Raw genomic sequence first — 15,040 nt, forward strand, 5'->3', positions numbered from 1 at the left:
ACGTTGCTTTTCCTCTCAGACTTCTGTTTCTTCAAGCAAAATAATTTCTGCAGAGTGGAAGAAGTTGGGCTGTGACCTTCCCTTGCTCTGCTCTTGAGGAGAGTGAAGCTCCTGCCAGGCTTTCATCCACTGGAAAATGGGATAATTGTGCTTTCTTCCATCTATCTGCACACGTTGTGGCAGCTGTCATCATTGGTATCTCTTCTTTTCTGGCTGTTGACGAGGGTTCTTGTGGGTCACAGTAATACAAAGAATACTTGTCAATAGAAACAATGCCACTTGTCATTTGATCAAATATTTTCATTTGGTTATTCTCTAATAAAGCTTGAGCCCTGCAGTATTAAGATTGTCATGCTCAGTAGCTTGAAATTAGTTTTAGAATATAAGTGAGCAGGAAGCCAAAACAGCCATGGTGCTTTCTGTCTCCAGGATTAGAGATAATGTCCGTTCAGTGGATCCTCTTGCTTCTGTTTTTATTGTTAATAGAAAGCACATTTTAGGCAAGAAACCTCTTACAAATCTGGCATTTGAATCTTTACTCTTCAGTGTTACATAGGCTTTAATTCATCAAACTTGATCTGCTTTGCAAACTGTTTACTGACTTCCAAATCAAAGCTTTAGAATGCCTCATCCTGCTATCGAAAGTCTCAGAGAGGATTTCAAATGCTGGGTAGTAGAAACCATTTTTATAATGTTTATTTTTATTTTCATGACAGGCTGTTCTGATATTAATGAGATGAAAAATACCCTATTTGTACAATGTAAGCCCCCTCGATACTGTGCTTTCTGAACAAGTTTAATTAGAAAGATATGAATTAGATGTTCCAAGAGTATTTTCCAGGAATAAAACAGCTGTTGCTCTTTCCTACTCTTCCAAACTAAAGATCATTTTTAGAGGAATTGGGCAAACTTTTTATTTTGTCTCATAATAGTGACACTTGCCAAGTTGTTTTTGGATCCCAAATGAAGTCAAAACTTGCAAGAGTCTCACCCTCTCTTGACTGTAGTCAAAGTTAGCCTCTTGCACCTGGAGAAACAGCTCTTTATTATTTTATCTATTTATTTAGCATAAGTTGCCATTAAAACTTCCAGTACAAAAACAGGGGAGAAGGGGGAGGGAGAAAGCATGGATAAGAGGAAGAGTTAAAGACTCAGAAAAATATTCTGTTACTGTTCACCAAAGAGTGCCCTTCAGGCTAGATAGCAAAGCTTATTGATTTTTAATTCAGATTTAACTTGCTATTAGGTTCACCCTGAGGTAGAGCTTGAGGCCATATTGACTACTTTTTCAAACTTCTTGCTTGATGGAGTGCCTTCTGTGACCCAGCTGATTTTTGGTGGAGGAGAAACTTCTGGGCGTGCTTTATCCTCAGGAGTGATGTAACTTGCCGTGTGGATGGGCTTAGGGCACAGAGTAGGCATCATCCACCCAGCCTGTCCCGGTGGGGTGTCATCTCACTGGCTTTGGGCAGAGAAAGCAGCCCAAAGGACTGCAAGATTGTCTTCTCCAAAGACACAACAGTCTTGTCGGCAATTGAGTGACAGGGAAATGCTGACAAAAGGAGCCTCAAATCGCAGGAGTGCTCCGGGCTTCAGTCAGTCTCTCAGCTGCAACGTGGAAATCACACTGGTAAAGAATAAGTGTTCAAACTGTGTCTGAGTTAATGAATTACGAGTCAGCTGTGCCGTGCAATATCCCTGCTGGATGCCTACCCTGTGGTGAACACAGGCTTGTTCCAACTTAATACAACCAGCAGTGGTAGCCGTGTACGGTTTATGAAATGCCATCTTTGCTGTATTTTAAGACCATAAAAACTGCTATTACTAAATTGCCTCTAACAGACAATAAATTCTTACCCTGTTGGAATTTATTAGTGTATCTGAGCTTGTGTCTGATGCAGCAAAGGAGGACAGTTCTGGCTTAAGCAGATCAAATGGGACATATTTCAAAAAGTAGAAAATGAGAATGTGGAAGGCAGCTGAAAGGCTCTCTGGGAATTGACAACATGAAGCGACTGCTTCTGGGCACTGTGATATAGTTAGAGATGCAGAAGCTGTGGGAACACAGCTTCATGTTCCTCATGAACTGCTGGAGATTTCAAAGCAGAAGCCTGTACAGAGACTAACAAGGCTCTAAGCAGCTTCACGGCCACACAGTTACCATCTTTTATTTGTAGATCTTCTGTCATAAGAAAAGAAGTAAGATGGGATATTTCTATGATGCAAATATAGCTGCAGCCAACAGGGCACCCACAAGTGAATGTATGAATAAGATACCTGGACTGTTTCTTCTAACGATAATCAGAAAATAGTTGGAAGAAGTAATAAATGGACAATGAAGATTGATAGTGGAGGATGGCATGACCTGAAGTATGAAAAAAGATATCTTTTGAAATTTCATGTTCTAAAATGATTTTTTCATGCTCAAATCCCCACAGAAGATTAATTTCACAATGAATTTCTGTGAGTATAAATGAATGTAGCCAGGGTACTTCAGACTCTGTGAGAGATGCAGAGCTCACAGTGAGTTGGAGGTCCATAGAAACTATTCCTGGCTATCAATATTACTTAATGAACTGTCTCTGGGGCACAGCACAGGAGCAAATGAACACAGGATTTGGACTGTTCACTTCTCTCGCCCATGGCCTTGGTTTCTTAAAGGTATCCTAGATAACCTTCATCCAAGTCCCCAACTCCACTAAACTGTGGGAAAAGGAATTAATCTGTCTTGCTCAAGTGAAAAGAAGAAATGAATTACAGACTCATAGAATGGTTCGGGTTGGAAGGGACCTTAAAGATCATCTAGTTCCAACTCCCCTGCCCTGGGCAGGGACACCTCCCACTAGACCAGGCTGCTCAAAGCCCCATCCAGCCTGGCCTTGAACACCTCCAGGGATGGGGCATCCACAGCTTCTCTGGGCAACGTGTGGCAGTGTCTCACTGTGCTCGTAGTGAAAAATTTCTTCCTGATGGGTAATCTAAATCTACTCTCTTACAGTTGAAAGCCATTACCCCTCATCCTATCACTACATGCCCCTGCAAAAAGTCCCTCTCCATCTTTCCTGTAGGCCCCGTTTAGGTACTGGAAGGCTGCTATAAGGTCTCCCCGGAGCCTTCTCTTCTCCAGGCTCAAAAACCCCCACTCTCTCAACCTGTCCTCATAGCAGAGGTGCTCCAGCCCTCTGATCATTTTTGTGGCCCGGCTCTGGATTCGCTCCAACAGGTCCCTGTCCTTCTTGTGCTGAGGACTCCAAAGCTGGACGCAGTACTCCAGGTGGGGTCTCATGAGAGCAGAGTAGAGAGGGAGAATCACCTCCCTCGACCTGCTGGCCGCTCATCTTTTGATGCAGCCCAGGATGCGATTTGCTTTCTGGGCTGCAGGTGCACATTGCTGCTTCACATTGAGCTTCTCGTTCACCAACACCCGAGTCCTTCTCCTCAGGGCTGCTCTCAATCGATTCTCCACCCAGTCTGTATTTGTGCTTGGGATTGCCCTGACCCAGGTGCAGGACCTTGCACTTGGCCTTGCAGAACTTCATAAGGTTTGCACAGGCCCACCTCTCAAGCCTGTCTGGGTCCCTCCAGTGTGTTGACTGCACCACTCAGCTTGGTGTCATCGGCAAACTTGCTGAGGGTGCACTCAGTTCCATTGTCCATGTCACTGACAGTGTCATTGAACAGCACAGGTCCCAATACTTACCCCCGGGCAGTGCCACTTGTCACTGATCGCCACTTGGGCATCAAGCCGTTTACCACAACTGTTTGAGTGTGACCATCCAGCCAGTTCCTTATCCACTGAGTGGTCCATCCATCAGATCCATGTCTCTCCAATTTAGAGGTAAGAATGTTGTGTGGGACAGTGTCAAAAGCTTTGCACAAGTCGAGGTAGATGATGTCAGTTGCCCTTCCCTTATCCACAAATGCTGTAACCCCATCACAGAAGGCCACCAAATTTGTCAGGCATGACTGGGCCTTGGTTAAGCCAAGTTGGCTCTCACCAGTCACCTCCTCATTTTCTTGTGCCTTGGCAGAGTTTCCAGGAGGATCTGCTCCATGATCTTGCCAGGCCCTTGAACAAATGAAGCTGAGTGTGGTCACCAGCAAGCAGATGCCATAACCCAGAGTAATGATTCTTTGCCAAGTCTCTCAGCTGAGTGATCATGTTTTTTAAGTAGTTGAATGGTAGCTGATCGACATGACCATAGAGACTTGACTTTTCTCCTTTGTTGAGGGTTATGTCCCAACCAGAAAGACCCTTATGTCTGAAGTATCCAGGAGTGACGGTTGAGAATCTGAGAAGTGGAGGGTATCAGATACTTCTTCCTCCTCTGATACCTTATTTTCTTCCACAAAAGTCCACCTTGCTGTAAACTTGGCTTTGCATTGATATTTTTCTTCCTTTTCTTTGTGTCTTTATGAGCCCACAGCGTGCAGGGCCCAACTCCACACATTTTTGGCACCTCTCGCTAGTTTTCTGGCAGCTTCTAAAATATATGAGGTAGCAAGTGTGACAAAGGAGTATAAAATCTTGTGATATGATAGTATCCTGTTCTTTTCCTTATCTTGTTGACTTAAAACCCCCTTTTTTAAATTTTTGACTAAAGCTATGTTGAACTATAAGGCTGTGTTCCACTGTCATAGCACCTTTTTCATGAAAACCTGCTGAAAGCATTGGGTTTTTTTTCTGTAGACCTCTGTAAGAGCTAGAGTGTTGTCCTTTTCTGTGGGCGATGTTCGTAAAAGTCTTTTGTCCAATTCCTCAATACCTAAGAAATAATCAGCCTCTTCTTTCTGCCTGAGCAATGGCATGGCAGGTCCATTTTTTGTAGCTCTGGCTGAGGACATAGGTGAAAATCTCATTTGGACCCTCATGTCAGTGGGTTTGTGTTCTGGCAGAGACAGGAACAAGTAACAACTCAAAGAGAAAGATCCTTGGGGAAAGAAATGACATACAGAAAGCAATTAAGTCATAAGCTGAAAAAAAGAAAATAAACTTAGCAGGTGTAATGTTTACGGATAATTTACTTCACTAGTTCAGTTTTGAGCATTTGTGGCTGAAGTTCTCTGGTAATGCATGTTTCCTACAGCACAATTTTTTCTTTAATTAGAAAATTCTTTTATTCAAACCGATTTTTCTCTTACCATGCATTACAGTTTTAATAAGCAGTTGCAGCAAAGTACTTGAAGGTTAACACCAGTGTTTTGTCTTCTTTGTTTTGTTTCATGTCGCTTCTAAAAACTCGCTGTGTTTGTCCAGAGTCCATCGCTGCCCTGTTCTCAGAAATAGTGCTGTCTGCTTTCAGTGAGTTACACACTGTTCTTATTACAGGTGTTATTTTTTGGCATTGTTGTCGACATATGCAGTTATATAGCTTTAGACTGCAAATTGTTGGGTTTTCCCCTCCCTTTTTCTCCTGACGCACACCCACTAATTCCAGACCCTCCTTTCTGGGATAACATTGCAATTGCAAAATCTTAGCCAAGGCTGAAGCTGCTCTTTTCCCTTCCCACAGGACTTGGCTTCAGCTTCCCACATGGAATTGATTGAGAAAATTCTGCCAGAAAATATATTTTAACAAAACCCCTGAACTTTTGACCAAAAGAAGTATGAGAAAAATACCTGCTTTCCACTGGAAAACACAGATTTCCACTGAAAATCATAAAAGTTTGTTGAAAACTTTGAGTCAGAAGTGTCCCAGGATCACCATTTCCTCCTGGCAAGTGACATGCAGTGTGGGAGATGCAACGTGTCCAGGGAACTGTTTGTGTCGAAATAATGAGGCACTTGAGCTAAAAATCCCATTAAGTCATGTAGCAGCACTTCCAAATACATCTGGGAAACATTTTCGGCCAAAATATGTCAGAATTTGGGGGCGAAGGGAGAGATTTGAAGGATGGGAGAACAATTTAGAAAAAAAATCTGTGGTAGATTTTTTAGATTTTTCCTCATAGGCATTGAGAGAAACAAACACCCCCCCCACACACACCCCCACACCACACAGACACCCATCCACCCACACGACACGCACATACACACCCTTACCCCCTATTTTCTGGCCTTTTCTATTACTATTATACATGGTGGTGTTTCATAAAGAAGTTTAAATGAGGGAAACTTGTGTGCAGTCATTTTTTTCTGTGGTGAAAACTAAACTCTGTAATGAGCATAAATAATGCTGGCTTATTTCCGATGAGGCTTTCATAGCGGTGCTCCTTTGTGTATTCTGAGGCCGTGTGAATGCACTCAAAAGCAGATGACGCTTCAAACTGCTAAAAAAGTACGTATATTGTATGTATACAAAGCTTGAAATCTGATGGACTTTAAATGACAAATTCTTGCTATTATATTTGTAAGTCAGAAAAGAACAGATAAAAAGAGCAAAACTAAAGACGCACTTAATCAGCAAAGAGAATTTTGCCAGTTCTGAGTGCTTTGAAGTAAGTTTAATGTGAAAATTGGTGGCGTTTTCTTCCAGTTGGTCTCAGCATTTCATTTCTTGGTGTATAGCTTGTGGAGGATCAAAGTGCAAAGGACAAGTTCAGTAAGATCTGGAAGTCTCTAGGAGGTGTTGGAAAGCACATCTGTGTGCTGGAAGTGGACTTTTATGGTCTCTTCATCCCAAGCAGCACTGGCAGGCGTGGTGCATTTCCTACTCCGATTTCCTTAATTGGCTTTACCCATAAATTTACACAGGTATCTCTGTAACACGTTTCTCTGTAAGACAGAGCAGGAAATTGAGTTAATAAAAAATACTATATCCCCTAGTAGACTACTATTTCAAATATGAAATATTTATTTTTTTGCAGTAACGGACTATTTCTGAAAGAACCACGTTTCCCATGGTTAAAGTCATGCTAATTTTATTTGCTACTGCTAATGTATAGGGCCTTTACACTTCCAACCGATAGATTGTGCAATTGATGGATTTTCTAAATTTATAATGTAGAGTATAACTTGTGTGTGCTCTTCTTTATGATTCTAGACAGTAATGAAAATCTTGGTTTCTACCTGACAGCCAATCGGTCAATAATAAAATACTTTAAGGATAAACAAAGCAAGGATAAAGGATTTTTATTTAGAAGATATACAAATACCTACCTTACCTTCCGGTTACTTCCAGGAAGAGCCAAGAGAAGAACATTTGTCTTGGAGTATCAGCTCCTCTTCTTGTTGTAGTGCAAAAGTGGAACTGGCAGATGTTTTTAGATGTTGAAAAAATTACATGGTACTAGAATTAGGGGAAAGTTTTGGGTCAGGTTCCAGAACTGATCTTTTACATGAGCTAAACGTTATGTCTTCTTCTGATCTCTGGTAAGTTTAGGCACACAGTGTAGCCATTTGCAGATAATGAAAGTGGAGTGTGTCATAATGTTCTACGGATTTTTAGAGGGTATGGAGTAATGCACATTTTTGGTATCACTCTTCAGTTACTTTTGCAGTCATGAGTATAATATGTCTATGCAGAAAGGTCTACAGTCCCTGAGCCCCCCTAAATTTGCTTTGGCTTAACGTTACTTCAGATAACAGGACATAAAACATTTATGTACCACATTTACAGAGCTGTATTTAAGACACTGGTCTTAAGAACCCTAATCTCCTCTTGGACTGGTGTCTGGGAGTAGTAATACAGAGCAGAGAAATCTATTCCGATCATTTTGCTTTTTCTGTTTTCATCCCCGCTTCCAGCTTTCTTTCTCCACATGCTGTAGCACCAGGAGAACTGCAGTTGCCAGATAAATCGGGGCAATGCATGCACTGATTTCAGGCTATCAACACGGGTAGAGAATTCTCATATGTTGAAACTGTCAGGGAAGAGAGAGTACCCAGGGATATTCAGTAACACATCAAAACCTTCGGAGAGAGACAGTCTGGCCTGGGTACAATATCCTGGCTCTGTCCTGTAACAAGGAACACGTGGAGGCAGCTGTCTTTACTGGGCAGAGCACAGATAGCGGTAAAATGCCGTGTAGGATGTAATGGCATTTCTTTTATTTTGTATTGGAGTGATGATAGTTGCATCCAAATTTCAAACTCTTTCAGAAACTCCCAGAGCACAAAGTTCAAGTGAAAGGAAAGATTCCTTATAAATATCTTGCTTTATTGGGGAATTTGTTGCAGACAGAGCAGGCAGTTTTGTTTAAATAAATTCTATCAGTACTAGAATTTAGGATCCATGAGAACTTTTGGAGCAATTTTGCTACAACGTGCAATCTGTCACCTTCTTTAGAAGTGTAGTACTTGGAAAACTGTATGTTCTGTTGGATCTTTTGTGTAAGAACAGTAACATGGTGTCACCCCAGCCTTTTCTTTGTAGTCTTTTTAGATACTGTGAGTAGACCTGGGCTTTAGTCTGTATACCATCAGAAAACAGGAGAAAGTTTCACACAACAGTGATGATTTATAACTTAATTTTTCAGTGAAGATTCCCAGGTGCTGAATGTACATTCAGTCATATGGCAAACGTCAGGTCTGTTCCATAAATAAAGTCAAGATGCAGGGTTCACGTTACAATGAGCTTAGTGGCAATACAGGCTCAATGTACTCTTGTTCCTCCTTCTCCCTCCTCAGACTGCATTGTAGAGGGATTCATGGCGATAATTTGATGGCAGGAACAAGTAGGTGGGGTTGGGCAAGAGGCAAGGACACCTTGTTCCCGAATGCTTTGTTGGGTTATATCAAAAGTTTGATGCAGAACACTGGCCTATTGACTTGTAGCCTTGAATTCATGATATTGATACTTTTCAACCTTGCAAGAAGCAACAGGAATGAAGGAAATAACCTCCTGTACCACTTTTTAGGCTGAGGTGAAAAGCGTTTTTCATTGGTTGTCATAAGGTCAGAGCTAAAACAGAAACGGCAACAAGCTGCATCTGTGATTCAGGAAAGCTTGGTCAGTGGGCTGACGGGTACAGTTGCACTTTCTTTGGTGACAAAGCTGGTTGATATATTTCAATGCCATCCCATCAGTTGTTTGTGGAGACCCACTGCTGCATTAAAGCCTGAAGTGGCCTTGTGGGTGTGTGTACCCAGGAGTATTGCCAAGCCAACCACGAAGAGTTGGGCGTAACCTGAAAATATAACTAGGGTTCTTCCTGTTTTATTTTGAGCTCGCAGCAGTTTTAGCTGTAGCTTAGTTTTGCTACTGTATGGGCTTAATTGCCTTTCAATAAGTAGAGATTTTCTGATATTCCCAAGGTGTCAGGAGTTCTTGTAGTGAGTTGAACTGCAAGTTGATGACACCCTGCAGAGTCTGGAGTGTCTCCTTGGTAAAATTGACTCTCAGACTTCTTCATGCTTTAGAGTGACTTCAGTCTGGATGTCAAGTGTAGGAGCAGCCTTTATCTTCCCAAGATTCATCAAACTGTAGCCAACAAATAGGAAGGCTCTGGCTGTTACCAACCTCTTTTAAAGAAGAAATGCTAAAGCTATCATATAGAAGTTAGACATGTCTGATTCAGCTTTCTTCAGGGGAGATCTGACACACAGACATGGCCTCTTCCAGAAATTGAAAGGACATAAAAAATTTCCACTTTTTCTGCACGAAGTGCAGGAGGGTTCTCTTGGACCTTGCCTCACTCAACAAAGAAGAGACAAGCAGGAAGGCAGTAATTACAGCACAGAGAAGGACAGTGCTGCTAACTCAGTTTCTGTGCTCATTCAGTTATCTGTCAATGTAAAGGAGGAAGCACGTGCAGTGGACATGAGTCAAGTAGCCACACGTCCTCCTGGAAAGTGCTAGAATGATAGTGACAGATATGAACTGGTGCAGACAAGCAGTTATTGCAGAGGACAGGAGGGACAACTCCTGGTTTCATCCCAGATTTAGAGGAAGACTGGCAGGATTTCTGCCGCAGGTGGGTGGGATGGTACAGTCCTACTGCTGAACTTAACAAACGTTGTCCACAGTATGCCAGCTGGTTGGAGGTGTTGTGGCTGTATTGGAACAGAGATGGCTTGGGATAGAGTTGTCATAGCAAAAACCTGTAAGACTGTGAAAGTAGATATTCCATACCGAAAAATGATAATGTTACGAAAACAATAATTAAAAAAAATTTAAAAAGGGAACATCTGAAGCCAGATGCTGTAGTGGCCAGTGTTTGCTGGCTCATGGAACAACCTTTACTGCCATCTCTGTGTGTGCATGCGCAGTACAAAAGATGATGAATTTTTGTTTTTTCTCCTGCTCCATATAGCTTGGATGGAGAGCTGTATTTCAACATGCAAGCATTGCTGGGGGAGCTTGGGAAATGAGGACACTACTAATAATATGATTGCCTGACCTTTCTTCTTACAGATGCAACGTTGACACAGTAGTCCAGTGACTAATCAGCCTGCCCTATAAAATCAGGGTCTGCAGTGAAGATGGTTAGGTCTTCCTGGTTCCAACTGGGTTAAGAAACACAACAAGAAAAGAAGGTCAAATAAACCAGGCTTACAGAATATCCAGGGCAGACCAAATCCCGTGGAATGAAAAGGAATGGGCAAAGATTTGTGACAGTGCTTTGATTCCTTGAGCAGCAGGAGGAAAACTACAACTACTAATTCCCTGGTCTAGCCTCTTTATAGGCATTCCTGCTGTATAGATTCATGCTCGCCTGACATCTTTATCCTATCTGAACATGGGATTTATTGCTATTGTAGTGCGTCTCGGCTCCTATGTGAAAAGTAGACTCGATTTATAATGTAAAAAGAAATCTGATCATCTTTGGGATTTCATGTTTAAAAATTAGAAGTCTTGATTTCTTTTTTCTTAAAAATTAAACAAAAAACATACAGGCAGTAACTGTAATCCCAGATGAGCAAGCATATGTGACGTTGAATCCTGAACCTGTGAAACTTTATGGGTATAACCAAGGTTTCAAACCAAGGCCAACCTCTGGCTTTTAGACTTTGACTTGCACTGGAAAACTGGAAGGAAAGAGCTTCTGCTGATTAGAACTGTTGGGCAAACTCTGTGAAACGACAGCCACAGTTATTTGTTTGTACAAGTTTGCTGTGGGATGTATTGGGCCTGTGGCGATAAGCATGGAGGCAGGAGGTACCTGGTAGAGGGGACTTCGAAGCTCATTGTGTGGCGATCTCACTGAGCTGCCTTTAGGCTCCTAGTACACAGAGACCATGGTTGCTTATTTTTTAAGAATGCTTTTCCTCTGTTCGTATGATTTACCTCTTGTCCTTACCCTCTTACTGGCTTTCCCAACTGTCCAGGGAAACTGTAAGACCTTAGAGTATTTCAAAAGGGTTTTTAAATTTGTCTATCCTTGCAAATTTGAATACAGCATCTGCAGGAATACAGCGTTGCTGCTTTTTTCCTGCTGCAGACCAAGTTAAGAAGGCTGCGCTGACCCCAGCAAGAAAACTAAGAGGAAACAAAGCCGTAAGAGTGTGATTCCTCCATCTCCTGTCAGGAGGTCCTTTGCTTTAGATTTAGTACTGCTCTGTATATGTTGAAATGGAAGGGCTATTCAATGGTTTTGCAATGTTAGCAATCCCTGCAAAAATGGTGAGGAACAAGGGACCAAGGAAGGCCGTGTCCTGTTGCATGTGCGTCTCGGATCTTGGCAGAGGGAGATGTAAACTAATCCTCTGTAGTCCAGATGGATATCAAAGGCCCCGTACCTCAGTCAGAGCTGGGAAGCTGATAGAGAAGTTATAGCATGAGAAATGTTACAGCCTTTGTTAGGCAGGTCTATTGTATGATCACAATAGCTTGCTATAATTCATGAAAAGCTGCTTATTTCCATTGGAACCCTGGGGGCCAGGGGAATTTGTAGTCTGCCTCGAGAGTGGACCACGCAGCCCATCCCATCTGATGGATTTTGTAATATGTCTGTGGAATTGCAGCTGGGAGCAGAATTACGCTTTGCACTTACGAAACAGCTTCTATTCAGGGCTTGTTCTCTGGGGAATGAATGCAAAACACCAGAAGAACAAGACACAAATCTTTCTAGTGCATCATGTTTGACAAATTAACTTTTGACCTTTCAGTGACTTTGTACAAATGTGGGAGCCTTTGCCTTAGTATACAGGATTTCAGGTTATTAGGAAGAAGATATTTTTTCTGTTCCCCTTTGGACTGTTACGCCTTTGTGAGGTACAAAAGAACCTTGATGTATGCAGCAAAATAAATGCTGGAAACCTGTTGGTTTTGTATTTCTGCAGTGTAATGACTGGCTTATGAGAAAAGCTCAGCGATGGTCATTGAAAAGAGTCTATTTTATTTTTGACTTCCAGTACTGGACAGTAGAGATTAACTCTTTTGTGCTTATTTTCAGACTGGATATTTCCATCTGCCCCATGGGGATTACTTCATTGAGCCCATTAAAAAGCATCCACAGAAGGAGGGAGCACCCCATCCCCATATTATCTATGGGGCAAATATTCTTCAAAATGCTTTAAGGAGAAGACGGGCGATCCCGATGGAGAAGGAACAAGCATGTGGATTGAATGGTACCAATATTACTGGATTTCTGCCTGTTTGCTTTCTGCATCTTTTTAAGCAGCTTTTATTTTCCAGTGGCATGTGCCTTTCCTTCTGCCAGGCTTTTTTAAATTCTGTAAAAAGAGATTATGCAAAATGAGAGCATCTCAGTCAAAACACCTTGAGAGCCACCCATCTGGGTTCCTTTCTGAAAACTTAATTCCCCCTTTTGACTGCTGGGATATGTCTTTCACACCATTGATCCTTTCTACCCCTCACTTTTTTCTCCAAACAGAACTGTTCAGTGAGTTTGACTTGAATTCTTGAGTAGTTCTGGGATGACAGGAATTGCAGTCATTATTATTTTAAATAAAATAGTCTCACTCCATGCAAATGCCATCCTCAACATAAAATATCCATCCTCTAATCCATGGTTTAAATTTAGGATTTCTAGATTCTCTGTGATACCTACCAGAATATTTAAAGACTTTTATTTGGTTGTTCTGAAAGTGGAGTGCAGGGCAACAGCAAGGTGTTTTTTGTAGAAGTAAAAATAACTGAAATATTGGCTCAGTAATATTTAGCATTATGTTGTTTTGGAAAATAAACTAATACATTATCCTGGAAATACACTATGTAGACGGTAGTTGGCATCTCGTAATTACAAAATGAGTTCCTTTATTTAGTAAAATAATTTACTTGACTGACTTCATATAAAAAATTTAAAGATCTTGCATTGGTTCTCTGATGTTTGAGGCCTTCAAGCTGAGGCTGCACCAAACTTTAGAAAAGGTACAGTATTGGTAGGGAGAATGAATAATAACCTAAATGACATAAGACCCAAGTTATCTGCAGAATACACAGGGAGATGTTTCTGTCATTCACAGGTTAATGGTTAAAGAGTAGTTGGTTGTTTTACAGGGTTGGCAAAAGAATGAGGAATGTAGGAATTTTGAATCTGCAGTCATGACTGCTGCTGAAGTTTTACTGCTGTGGAATATGAGTTGATAAATTAAAGAAGCAAACAACAAGTCAGCCCCACTGTATTTCTGGTCATAGACCTGCTTTGCACTTCTTGCTTCCTGGCCAAGAGGAGTGTGAAATGATATCTGGGGGAAACTAGAAAGCTTATGGCTTGTGGGGAACTATTCAATCTTCTGTGATACCAGAAACGTGCGGATAAGGGGAAGTCATAAGAATTAATACGAATGCTGTTCCTTATTATTTTTCATCAAATAAAAATATATCTCCTTCTTAGACAAATAAGGCTGAAGTTGAAGAGCTGTGAACATCTAAAGTTGATGTCTATTTTAACTTAAATCTAAAATAGCTCCCTGATTTTCTGTTTCTTCTGATGACTGCTGGGATGAGTGAGAAGGAATTACGTTAGATTTGCCTGTGAAGAATGAGGGAATGTTCTTGCCTGCTGTCTTCCACGTTTCTTTTATGGATGAAATAACGTCTGTAAGCAATAATACTTAAAAAATACTTAGGCAAAAATACTTTAAAAAGTATGGAGAGGAGATAGGAGATACCAGGGATCATACTGTGCATTTGCTTTGTGTCGCCTGCTTATTTTCTTTCTACCTCTCACTTTTAACCTCTTGTATCTTCCTTCAAAGTCCTGCAGAATGAGGCAGGAAAAGACTGGCTGTACCCGGATGCCGGGAAAAATTGAGCATAACTTCCCTGAGATTTGAGGGACTAGCTAAGTTTGCTCTAACAGGCTTTTGAATTTAAATGGCTTGTCTGATGTTATTCATTCTAATGTGACAGAACTATTCCTAGTGGTAATAATACGTTCATGATATTCCAGGCTAACAAAGGGAGTGTCTTACGAACTAACGAAGTAATATACTCTCATTTATGTTCTGTGCTTGACTGACTCGATCAGCCTTTAGAGGTAATGTCTGCTTTTGGTCAAGCAGTAATCTGCTTGGCTGTCATAAAAGTTAATCAGTGTGAAAAAGTGCATGAGGGAAAAAAGCATTTCCTTCATTACATTTTTGCCCTTCATGTCACAGGATATAACAATAATTGGTTCCTCTAAATGCCTTAACTTTTAATTTGTGTATTAAGTTTTGTTATTTTACTTCTGTTGTAGCCAGCTCTTCAAGGAGGGTAGAAAAAAAGAAAGTCAGTGTCATTTCCTGTTTGCACTATGCACTGTCAAAGGAATTGCTCTTGTTAGGAGTGAAATAGAGGACAAAAAAAGGAAAGTGAGTTAATTCTTGCTTTCTGGGCTAAATATATTCACTCCACAGGCTTTGGGGAATACTTGGTGCATAAATAAATTTTAAAGGTAAGTTGACTCTTCCCCCTTCTCAAGACCTCAAGCACTTCATGCTCTTAAGTTTGATGCCAGAAGTCTGGTACACCCACATGATATCACAGGTGGCCCAGAGTAATGCCTTTTGGGATCACTTTAAAGCAAAACAGTTTTGATTTACAAGTCACATTTAATTCTAGAAACATATTCTGTTTACCAGATTAAACATCATGACCATTTTGTATTCTCAGCCCTAGCTTTGTCCCCACTGGGCTGGGGCTTAACTGGTGAAGAATTGCCCGCCATATCTCTTCTAGGAACTCGTTTTCAGAATCAAATATTTCAACCT

At 41.2% G+C, this 15,040-nt stretch overlaps 1 protein-coding gene across 2 annotated transcripts in view; it reads left to right on the forward strand.

Annotated features, from left to right (window-relative positions):
* Window positions 1–15,040, forward strand: part of ADAMTS12 (ADAM metallopeptidase with thrombospondin type 1 motif 12) — a 167,817-nt gene that overhangs the window by 51,812 nt on the left and 100,965 nt on the right. For both annotated transcript variants that reach the window (XM_063320596.1, XM_063320597.1), the window contains exon 3: window positions 12,277–12,451. In XM_063320596.1, coding sequence (XP_063176666.1) covers window positions 12,277–12,451 — 175 coding nt within the window. The remainder of the gene's footprint in view (window positions 1–12,276; window positions 12,452–15,040) is intronic.

This window comes from Chroicocephalus ridibundus, chromosome Z, assembly GCF_963924245.1.
Source record: "Chroicocephalus ridibundus chromosome Z, bChrRid1.1, whole genome shotgun sequence".
NCBI classification, from domain to species: Eukaryota; Metazoa; Chordata; class Aves; order Charadriiformes; family Laridae; genus Chroicocephalus; species Chroicocephalus ridibundus.